Here is a 12,411-nt window from a genome sequence, read left to right as displayed (position 1 = left end):
TTTTGCGTAACAAATGTTACTCCTAAATACACTGGGCACCTACCACAGACATGACAACTAGAGTCTTCACTTAATCAGATCATCCTTCTGCTACACAAAACATAAAAATGTAACTCTACTGATGTTACCATAACCACATCAGTATAAAAATGTAGAAAGCACAGAAAACTTAGTCACCATTGCATAAACACCAAGAGTACTTTAAATGCATTAGCCATAGCACCTATTTCCTCTATTGTGAATGGACATTGAATCACAAGAACCCAGTACTCCACTGAAGCTCTCAATTACAAATGTAATTTTATTTAATTTCTTCACTCAAACTGAATTTTCTCATTCCAAATCTTTACTGAAAGAGATAGTAGTTAAATGCTTAGAAAAAACAGGAATTGCTCTAGTAGGCAGCTAGAGAAATGTATGTATCAATACAGATATGGAATGTAAATTTCAACTCATATAGATCACAACATACAAAGAAGATTTTTATGCAATACAGACTTACAAAACAATAACAGTTCTTTTCACAAATATTTTCACAGAGTTCTGCACAGCAATCTTGTAGAAAAGTAGATTTGTGCAACACCAAAATAACTTATTGTTCCTTAGTATAAATTATTTTTCATTTCCTAAAAGAAAGAGGTAATTTAATATGATTGGGCAGGATCTGACTGGATTTGGTGATAGCAAAATATAAAAAGATAGTGTTGCTATACGCAGAAAAGGAATATGGCATGTGCTACAGTATTGCAGGGGCTAGTTCTGGGAAAAAAAAAGAAAGTCGCCTGCAAGTCTACTGCTTCTGCTGCTGTATAGAGTCTGGGCACCAGCAAACACCTGCCTTTTTAGTGCTTTCACAGTCAACCAGCAGAAGTGTGCTTTGGTACTTGCACCTATTAAAAAATACCTGCCTCTGTGGATTTCTAATTTGAGTTTAAAGTCTTCAAAACAGCCTTTCTGGTTTTGAGGAACAATCCACGTTTTGGTGTGCTTTGAAGGAGATGCCAGGTAGAAACTAGAAGGATTCACACTTGATGTAACACAAACTCCATTCCCAATTTCTCTCTCTTAACTGCACAAAACATACAACTAAAAGAGAACTAATTGTCTAGGCCTAGAAACATGCTTGAATAGTAACATTGATGGAAATGATTTGCAAAGTTTAAAATTACATTAACCATAATTTAAATATTACCATTGATTCCCAGAAACTTCAGTGCTGATGTAGTACAATCATTTGGAAAAGTACAAGACAAAGTGTGGTACAGATAGCACAGATTAAAATTCCCCAAACATCGTAATTCATTTCCATTATGTTAAAATCATATATTCCTCAAGGTTATAGATAAAGCTTCACATGGAAAATCCGTTTCTTCATAATATAGCTAGAATGTGAGTTTTAACCATCTTTACTTTAGATTTCTTTTACATACAGGGATCAAAATAGACTTCTCATTATGACTAAAAATATAGATTTTTAACTACAGAACCCAGCAGCCATTTTTCTGCTTCTTTGCCCTTCCCCAAAAAAGTCAAGCAAGGTCTACAAAAATAGCAATTAACTTTAAAAAATAGGTTGCTTCTTCCAGCAAATTTAAGTTACATTCAGATGTAATATAGCTATTTATAAGGAACAATGTTGTGGCAAGACACCAAGGGAGGTGTGCTGTGTTCAGTTTCCTTCTGACAACAGCTGCCCACATCAGTGCTAATCTTGGTCTCTGTGAAGATCAGTATCTGGTTTGATACTCGTGGTGCCAACGATTGAAATCATTGTAGAAAACCACGATGCTCCCAGAAGCCATGCCAGTCATTATACACCTAAGGAAAGCACAAGACCAGATTCGTTAGTGAACCACCTCACGTTCAGATACATGAGTCAACACACCGAAGAGTTACATCAATATAGGCACGAGAACCCGAGGCAGCGACCAACTTCCCGAAGACAGCTGGAGCTGGAAGTGCTCCACATACCAGAAAAGTCAGGCTTTAGGGGCTCCCATCTTGGGCTTCCAAGGACTCCAGCAAGCTGGATTTGAATAAACCTGCCATCTGCACCACCTCTGACAGATTTATGGATCACAAAACATACAAAACACCATGCAACAGTTTGTATGGTCGGCCTGAAGCTACAATTGAGAGTTAGACAACAGAATTGTTTACCAGCATCACTGTCCTGCAAGGCCACTTCAGATTTCCTGGGATTATTTCTTGGCTTGCTTGGTTGGCTTTTGGGGGGTATTGGAGTGGGATGAAGCAGCAAAGTGAAGGAAGGCTAGGAAAAGTGTTCATTTCAGATTCGCCTCCCCCATTTAAGCACATGATCTACATGAAGGAATTGGATATGGGCAGAGGACTTCAGTTGGAAATGTTAGTGTTTGGGTTTGAAAGCAATCTGAAGGCTTTGATTGTTTTGGAAGTTCCTTAAAGCAATCACTGTGCTTTCCCCACTGAGGCACTCTTTCTTTCTAAATTCCTTACCTTGGCCTACTACTAGAGATGATTTAGATCTGTTTGAAAAGCCATGACCCTGACTCAGCACACAATTACAGGAGTTTCTATATCGTCTTTTCTACTGTCTCATATTAAAGTTTTACAAAAATCAAAAGTATGAGGACGTATAAAATTCTGACATTTTAGGAAAAAAGCCTCAGAATTTTTAAAAAAAATATTCAGAGTAAAAAGCTGTAATTTTTCATTCAAAACAAAGACTGAATGTGAGATCATCAAAACACTGCATTTTGACAGTATCACACTATTTCATTTCAAGAGCACCATTTTGATTGTTCTTGTATTAGGTTAAAACGTCTTTTTACACACTGTCACTCAAACACATACATTCATGCATACCAAATAAATTACTCTGAGTAATTACCTGTAATTACTGAGTAATTACTCAGTAAAATACTCTGAGTAAATCTCTTCGGAGTTTCTGTGTCTTCAAACCCAAAGTGAATAGGTTCCTAACTTGAGCACATGGATAAATTTATAGATGTCCCTATTAAATTTCAGTTTATTGACATGCGGAGATGATGTTGATATGCCATTAATTACAGTTTAAAGATTCTCTAAATGTAAAATTGTATAAATTTCAGAGGTCTAAAATTCAACAGCTGTAACTCCAGCTTTTGAAATATTTTTAACAGCAGGGGCTTTTTAATGGAAAACTGTTTCTTCAAAAATGCCTATAATCTCTAATTATGCTTAACAAAAAGAAGTCGAATGTTTGATTGAAGTCCACAGATTTTGCTGGCTTGGATTTTTTTAAGTTCATTTTTTGTAAGTTCTAGAAATGTAGTCCAGGTAAAAATGTTAAAACATTCAGTATGGACTTCAGTAAGTGGAAGGTTAAGAGTCTCAGCAATATGCTTTACTGCACAATGTAGACATTCCTAAGGGATTTAGGAGCCAAATCTGCTTGAAAAGTACACAGGAACTCCACTAAGCAAATACACCAAAGCAAACAAAATTCTAGCCGGGAAGGTAAAAGTGTACAAATGAAATGGTAAGCATCCATCTTATAAACAAACAATACTTTTGTGATAAAAACACAGAAGGACTTTTAAGTACAGCAGCATTGGAAAGTGTAATGTAAAAAGGCAGTAAAAATATTAACTGATTGCTTTCAGTAGAAGGAATCTGCAAGGTGCATCATGCTTTATGCGGATAAAACAACTTTTCTAGAAATGAAAATTATTATTTGCTTTAGCAAAATATGGATGTGTGGAGGGAATCATATTGTGCAACTATTCTAACTGTTCTATTTTTAACATAAAGGTCTGGAATTAGGAATGTGATTTGTATCATAAGTGAAAGAAGAAACATGAAAAGCACATATGTAACCTTCCACCTCCATGTGACCCCCAGTGTACACTGGTACAGGCCAATAACTCAACCTATCTTGAAAGTCTGCCAAAGTAAGATTTCTTGAATCTCTCTTCATTCCCCCAAGAGCTGAAATCCTGAAAAAGATTATCTGCCCTAAATATGACACATTAGAAAGAAACTTATGCAAGCGCAGAATTCCCAGTGTAATCACCAGGATCTGTGATCCACAGAAAATCAAAACCAGAAGAAAAACAAAAATGCAATTTAATTGTAAGTATATATTCTCTGAAATTCTTGTGGACACCAGACTTTGCTCTAACCTTTGGTCATACGACAGGGCCATGGATCGGATTCCAGCATCGCACCCTGGGTAAGCAAAAAGCTGCTTGAGGTCCCACATCTGCCGTATCATGACAACTCCATTGTCTCCACCTGTAAGCAGATACTGTCCATCTCGACTCAGCTGAATTGCCTAAGGGGAAATCACATGGATATTTGTCAGATAAATATGTGTTGCTCTTACTCCCTCTCTTTTACTTTCATACAAAGTTTCATACTGACAGCTGAATGTCTAGGGAGACTTGATATCAACACAAGCTTTTGGGAAGCAACATTATTGTTATGTTATTCTACGCAGCAAGAAAATTAATGTTATTACGCACAAATGTCTTTAATAGATTTGATGTCACTAGTTAAGTTTTACCTCACCTGTGATTTATTCCATATTTCAAAGATCTAATATGAGGTCAGCTAAAGAATTTTACTCTTCTAATTAGCTAGATTTACAAGATCGAGCAGCACTGGCATTAAAATATAGTACCTGCCATTCCCCCAAGGGTCTTTAATACTAGCCTAGCAGAAGCTATCCTCCTTTTCTCTCTGGCAAAAGGCTGAATGATGGAGGGAACTGAAATGTTACACAAATTACTAGAATTAATTTAGACCAGCGTTTTTAGATTCCTGCTCTGGATTAATAAGATAATGATCCACCCCTCTTAACAGAGACTGTGTTTCCTTTCATCATCTATCCTGAAACCGCCTGTGACAAATTCAATGGCTTATACCCTGATTTTGCATGCATCATGGGGACTGATGGCAAATCTACATTTGAAATCTTTGTTTGGGATCCAGATCATGGAGAAAGATGGGATATCATTGGTTTTCACAGTGCAGGCTTCTTAAAACAGGAGTCTTCAATCTATTTTGATATTTCTTGTGTGCTGTTGGAAAAATCATGATACATATTGAGTACCTGGAAGAACAGCAACTTTCCTCACTTATCTGATGACTATAGCAGATGATACTATCAGATATTAAGATGACTGGAAGCTTGAGAAATATTTCTTAAAGAGGGATTTTGCCAGTTTAAATAAGCCAAAATGTGGTTTAAGAGAACTGAACGTGAAATTTTATTAGAATAAGTGATACCCTGTGGGGTCAGACAGACCATGATCCATGTAGCCCAGTGTTGTATCACCAACAGTGGCAGCAGGAGATGCTGTGAGGCTGGCCACTCTACAGTCCCTTCCCCTTGTGCTCCTCAGCACCCACAATCACTGGATCAGGAATATCAGAAAATATATCTCTGACCATTCCCTTTAGTATCTATTTATGGACATGCTGCCCATGAATTTTCTTAATCTGTTTTTGAGCCTGCTGATGCCTTTTGTGGCAAACAAAAAAAAAAACCCAAACAACCCCCCACAATTTAAAAAAAAAAATTGGCAGAAGTTCATTACAGTGCAAAATAGTTTTATCTGTTTTGAAGTGATCCTACTAGTTTCAATGAGTACCCCATAGGTCTCATATTGTGGGGTTTCCTGAATAACAGTTCTGCATTCATCTCATCCATTGCCTTCATCACTCTTTAGACCTTCAGCATTTCCTACCTCAGAAAACGTTGAATAAAACTAGTTCCCAACACCAACCCCTGGAAGACTCCATTACTGACTTTTCTCACAGCAATACTAGGATCTTACACACCTTTTCAATACAGGTCTTAGCAATTACTACTACAGTAACCCTGAAGAGTACAAAACTTCTTCTGGAAGGAAGACCCTGTCCTGCTGCCAGGCAGAAAAGAAACTTAAGCAGTAGAGGATACCAGGCCCTGATTTTATAGCCTCATACTCCAACTATCTGGGAAAACTGAAGGGTTTGTACGGTTTTCCAAAAAAACAAAACCAAAAAGTTGAATGAATTCTGTCAGGTGGAATGACATCAGCACAAGCTGCCAGCAAGATCAAGACCCTTAAAACTACAGTTTGGACTATTATAACTCCTGTAAGCCCAAACCTTTTCCTACGCTCTCCTGTTTCCAGATGCCTCTTCTCTTTTGAGACTTTCTGACTTTTGCTCCACAGCTTGACTTCTGTTTTTTCCCTTCTCTGCTCTCTACTTTTATTTTTGTACGCAATACTCGGCACAGCAGCAGCTTATTATCCTCTTCATTTGAGCACATGGAAGGGTGAGAAACAACTTTGCTAGTTGTTTGCTGGATGATTGGCTGTTATCAAAAGGAAAATAAGGAACTTTGCTACTATGAAGTACTATTATCTAGTATTAAACTCCGGATCCTACCTAATCCTTTACTCCATTGCTCCTACTTCCAATTCCTATTTTTCCTTCACTCCTTTATGCCTGTTCTTGTCTTCTCCCAGTCTCTGACAAGTTTCTACATTCCCATCTCTACTTCAATGTTCCTGTCACTCTGGCAAACATCTCTTTCATTCTGCCGTTGGCTCTATCCTTGATTCTGCTCTTCTTTCTCCTCTGCTTCCCCATCAGTTCTTCCCCTTCCTCGTCCAGGATCACCTCATCACATTTCTTGCCATGGCATTTTTGTGCATCCCTCTACAAGGGATGATTGGTTGCAGGGGAAAACTCTGCATCCCTGGGCTACAGATGTTCAGTACAGAATGTAGATGCTAAGCATTATCTACTGAATGCATTTAATCTGAGATTTGTGAATCAGCTAAATTTGGGCAGCTTTTCAACAAAATACACATCCTTCACATCAGGACTAATTCGTGATAAATTTCAGCTCCCTGACCCAAGGCAGGGAGCCACAAAACTTTTCAATAGAACAATGTAAGAATGGAGGATATTCAGAGCAATGGCTTTTAAATTCCAAACACACACGTTCTACAAATAGTCTGATCCACTTTAACTAAAACATTGTCACTGGAAGGCAAGGAAATTGCCTCAAGATGATAGTCTACAAGCAAAATTCCAGCTCAAAGATTCAGATTTAGGAAACAGTAGAAAGAACTGAAGAGAGGATCTTGCAAACATCTCTCTCTCTGCTGAAGTCTGCAAGTATTTTGGCACTTGCAATCTCTGCTTCTACAGTTTTTCGATATGCAAAACTTGTAACATACTGTGATTTTAAATTCCTCAGGAAAAGGAAGTTGTTGGTTTTTCTAATATACAGAATTTATAGCGCATGCACCACAAAAAAGAGAGAAACTAAAACACAAAAATGTTACATTCATGCAAAATTAAAGTGTTTATACAGACTGCTGACAAGCCTAGAAACCAAAACGTAAAGCGTACATAAGATACTGCTTCGTGAGCAGCAATAATTGAAGTCAGACATATTGCACATCTGTATTTTTTGTATTGCTGTATTCTATTACTATGATGCCAAATATATCCTTTAAGAATTATATGATGTGCAACACTTCATTAAGATAGAGTTTCTATATTATATTATAAATTTTGAGCGTTTACTGCAACAACTGCCAAGTAATCAGAATGAATCACATTGCTAAAATTTTATTTCACACAATAACTTTAAAATGAATGTAACTGAAATACAAACATATACTGTAAACAAAATATTATAATACTGAAAAAAATAATTATAAACCTATTCCAGCTGTGTTTTGAATTAGGATGACAACACATACATGTAAATTTAGACACAATAAAGCAGAATATGTTTTTTTAAAGCAGAATGAGTTTTTTTCCGACCATATCTAAGTATGGAAAATTGAATACTAACCAAGGTTAGAGTTGAGTATTCTGAGCTGAAGCTTCTCCCCCAAAAAACCAAATGTTTCAACCATAAATTGCTTCTGTGATTGTTTCTAGCAGCCTACAAAGATATGCTAAGCACCTCCCAAAGCACAGCCCCAAGGAGCTTGAAAACTCATTTAGAAACCCTCTTAGAAGAGTATAGTAACTCGGTAAGAAAGGGGTAGAAAACAAACTGAGATAAGACTGTGAAAATTATCTAGAACTTGCATGCACTGAGTAGATGACCATGAGATCTAATATACCACACACAATTATTAAAAAGATTATTCATTAGAAGCAAAAATCAATATGGGGTGGTTTTCTTCTCTATAGCAATGGCAGTCTCCTAAGGGTATTTTCAAATTGCAATGAAGACCGTGACAAATAATTATTTGCTACACTTATAAAATTCAGCTGATGAAAATCCATTAACCTTATGGTCATGGTTCACTTGAATTTTATACTTGAGGCTTTTACTGAAGAAATGCTATATTAAAAGGCAAATTAAAGCCATTAATCTTTAACTCTTCCACTACCTGCAAAATGCAGTGGGTTTTGTGATCTTTTGATTAAATAAAGTATAGCCTTTGAACCCTTACTAATACCTATGCAATTTTACTAAGTCATTGGCTTGTCATGAAGACAAGATGCTGATTTATTTATTTTTACTGTTTATTAATAAATTTCTCAGCCACTTGCCTATATATATATATACATATGAATGGAGGAATGAATGGAAGAAAAAGGTCACCCTGTCAACATTTCAGTTTCATGACATGCCCTTCAAGATTTAACAAACGAAAGGATGCTTTTACTCCCAAGTACTCCAACTGGTATAGAAGATGACATGAATCAATTTTACTGTTCTGCTTTTCCCCAGCGCAGTTTATCTATGATTCTGCTAGGTAGGAAACTGAAACAACTCTGCAACTAATCTTTCTCACAACATGAGCTTCAGACTCTCAAATAATCCCCAAAGTGCACAATTTCAGCAATGTTCTAAAAGCTGTATTTCTGACTTGTATTTCCTTGGAAAGTCTCAAAACTTTGCACAAATCCCTTTTAACATCTCAGATTTTTGAAAGGCAGTGCTTTGTAAAAAGGCAGAGCTGACACTGTGACAGCCCTGGCTTACAGCAGCAGGAGTCTTGTGGGCACTTCCACATTTCAAAACAGACTCAGGAAAGGAAAATAAATTGGTTCCTCTGGGTGAAACAGCATACAGTCTTTGTTTAGGGTAGAATAACTTTACTTCTCAGAACAAGCAGACTATTTAGAGTTAAGTTATTCATTAAGATATCTAAACATTACATGGTAGATGTACTGCGATATGCCTAAGCTCCACTGAGCAATACAGTATTTAAAACAAAAACAGGTGGAAGGCATTGATTAGACTTTGAATTTCCCCCGAGCGTCTGAAATTTTTCTAGCAGTTTTCTAGCACAAGCATACAAGAAATAAAATCAGAATGTTGTTCCAAACATCACTATTGAAAACTGCTAGTTTTGTCAATAACGTTCTGAAATACTGGTCCATAAGGACATAAGAAAATAGAAACTAGAATGTTACATTACAGATTCAACACTTATGAGCATAGGAAAATAGAAACTAGAATTTTACATTACAGATTCAACACTTATGACCTTTTCCTTCCCTTTTCTATCCTCCTCGAGCAAAAACCAACGAAAAATGTTTGTCAGCACAGCCCATGGGTAGGTACTATTCATTTTAAATGCCCCTGCTTTAATCACGCAGTTGCCACTTGCCTTCTAACATGATATAGTGCAGAAGCACTGGGAAAGACGCTGTAGGTTGTTTAAGCGTAAAGCCCAACTGGGACCACTGGGAGAGAAAGAAAACAAAACAAAACAAAATAAAACCCAAACCCCTATACATACGTAATTCTGGCCCACAGAGAGCGGAACTTCCATTGCCTCTAGCAACATTCCTAAAGCTGTGAGTACTGACTGAAACACTACAGAAATTGTTTTAGCCAGCAAGGGATTTCTAGATATTTTACAGATTTGTTGGCCTAGCTGACAACATAATCACAACTGAAAGTGACAGATTATCAACATTATTATTGTAAAAAGAGAAAACACTGTGATATGTACTTGCTTTATGGAAAGAACTGGGATGAAGGGTAGGCTGAAAATCTCAAAAGCATTTGTACAAGGACAGCCAAAGGTGCAATTTCAGAGAATTGAAGAAAGATTAAAAATTGAAGCAAGAATCTACATTAATTTGGAAAAATGGCTTGGGACAGAAATATACACATTCCTACTTCATCTCCCAGCCTCAAATCCGCACTTGTGGCTGCCACAGCATCCAAAGATCGAATGCCCTCTCACCCCTGCAGACAGCACTCTCACTATGGAAGAGAGACCTACACAGAGAGTTATTTCCGTATATTCCATCACCAACGTATCTGACATTTTGAAAACACAGGAATGTTGCATTAACAGAGTATAGTACACGACATAGTTTTAGAAGGTTTTGAGTGGAATACACTGAACTACACTGGAGACTTCAGTGGTAATGGAGCGTTCAGTGTTCTGCGTAAGTTATAAAATGGAAGCAACGAAGATCAAAATTCTTTCAAACATATTGACACATTCTTCCATCTTAAGAATTAATATGAATAGAGTCAAGAGAAGAACGGATGTAAATTTAAAAATGCTCACAATTTTGCACAACATCTGAAAGAATTTCAATAACTGTGTAAAACGAACATGAGGGTGAAGAGGCATTTTCTTCCTGAAACATCTAATCCAAATAAAGGAAGAACTTTTGAGAGTTTTCAACTCAAGAGAACATTGGAAATCCCAGCAGCTGAGTTGCTGGGCTCTTCCATCAGATTATGAAAGTCAGCTTGGAGGTGTAGTACAGCTATATGCTTACAATAACAAAAGTCTCCTCTTGCTGATGTTAAATAGTTAAACAGTTTTTATACAGGAAACGCTTTACTGTGAGGATGACCGAGCACTGGCAAATGTTGTCCAGAGAGCCTGTAGAATCTCCATCCTTGGAGATATTCAAAGGCCGTCTGGACATGGTCCTGGGCAACTGGCTGTAGGTGGCTCTGCTTGAGCCGGGGGGCTGGACCAGATGATCTTCAGAGGTCCCTTCCAGCCTCAAGCATTCTGTGATTCTGTGCCTCTCAGACCACGGCTACCGACATAGAGACCATAACTTCAGATAGTTCAGGTAGCCTGAATGCTGACCCAGCAATGTGATCTTGCTTCATGTCTCTGCTGCATTCTGTAACTTTCTAGCAGATTTGGTAATGCCTGTTCATTTTTTTCCCTTCCCTTTCCTTTCCTTCTCATTCAAGGAAAAAGTGGGAATATTTTTAATTCAAGGAAAGTATTCTATTGACATTTCTGCTTCACTGCAGTATAACTGGCAGGTTCTGCTCTGCTTCATAGGTACTATTTCATACGAACTGTCAAAAGACCTGCATTTTGTACTATAAAATAATTTCCATAAAACCATAAGCTTAAAATGCCTCCTGCATAGTTTTGGACTTGCTCCATGTCTCTTGCAGCTAAAGATGTGGAACCTAGCTGCCTGCTCAGCAAATGCCAAAGGGCTAAAGAGTTGAAATATAGACATATGCCTATAAACTTCCTGAAGCTCAGCACAACACATGCTATCTCAAGCTAAGATGAAGGAATGTAGACAGAGATGCCAAAAAAGGGAAAGCCAACATCCAAAACAGCATGTCCAACAACCTCCTGCCTTCAGACTCAAAAGTAAAGTAGTAGCCTGGCTTCTCCTGGTCAGCAATTAGCAATATTTGTATTCTTCAGTTCAAGGAAATGCCTACAGAGTATTCCTTACTGTATGAACAGAGTTATTTTAAAATTAAAAACAGTACTATTAGGAGTACATGGTCCCCTTAACTACAATTTTTTCAGAATGCTGCTATTATGGTCTAGTACCATATATTTCTATGGCCTGGCTATAGAAAGAGTCTCCACACAACTCCAACTTTGATAGCTTTTCCTGATACTGGAACTGACAGTCTTTAGCACACATTTGAGTACACTCACCTTTATCTTGTCATCTGTTTCCATAGTGGCTTGAAGTCTCCCATTCACACTGAATACACAGAAGAGGCCGTTTTCATAATATATGACACAGTGGCCTTCTCTTGAAGCTTGAATAAGTTTTGGTCTCAGGCAGTTTTCAGGACCTTCTAATGTTTCAGGACCTTCTAATGTCCTCAGCAGATCTCCATTCATAGAATGTATGAGACATGGTCCTTCTAATGAGACAGAATAAAACCTCTAGTTATTGATTTACATGCTCATTTAAAGACATCATATATCAAATAATAATTAATGACTTCTACTTAGGTAATCACTATTATAATACATTATAATGATTTTTACCATGTTTAAGTGGATAGCCTCTGACTTTAGCCAGAAAGTAAAATGAACAGCTTATCCCTTAAAAGCTTTGTATTAAGGTATTTTAGAGCACCTACCAAAACTAGTTAGAGACCTAACAGATTTTCTTTTGTGGATTTTCTTTTAAAACTGGTAGTAGTTAATTTTGAGA

At 37.2% G+C, this 12,411-nt stretch overlaps 1 protein-coding gene across 1 annotated transcript in view; it reads right to left on the bottom strand.

The window, feature by feature from the left end:
- Positions 1-289: 289 nt before the first annotated feature.
- LRBA (LPS responsive beige-like anchor protein) overlaps positions 290-12,411 on the bottom strand; it is a 432,278-nt gene continuing 420,156 nt past the window's right edge. The window contains exons 55-57 of the mRNA XM_050895295.1: positions 11,901-12,115; positions 4,146-4,297; positions 290-1,818 (exon numbers count right to left, since the gene is read on the bottom strand). Of these exons, the coding sequence (XP_050751252.1) occupies positions 1,728-1,818; positions 4,146-4,297; positions 11,901-12,115 (458 nt within the window). The 3' untranslated portion in view covers positions 290-1,727. The remainder of the gene's footprint in view (positions 1,819-4,145; positions 4,298-11,900; positions 12,116-12,411) is intronic.

This window comes from Gymnogyps californianus, chromosome 4 (assembly GCF_018139145.2).
Source record: "Gymnogyps californianus isolate 813 chromosome 4, ASM1813914v2, whole genome shotgun sequence".
NCBI classification, from domain to species: Eukaryota; Metazoa; Chordata; class Aves; order Accipitriformes; family Cathartidae; genus Gymnogyps; species Gymnogyps californianus.
This window is presented reverse-complemented; position numbering and strand designations above follow the sequence as displayed.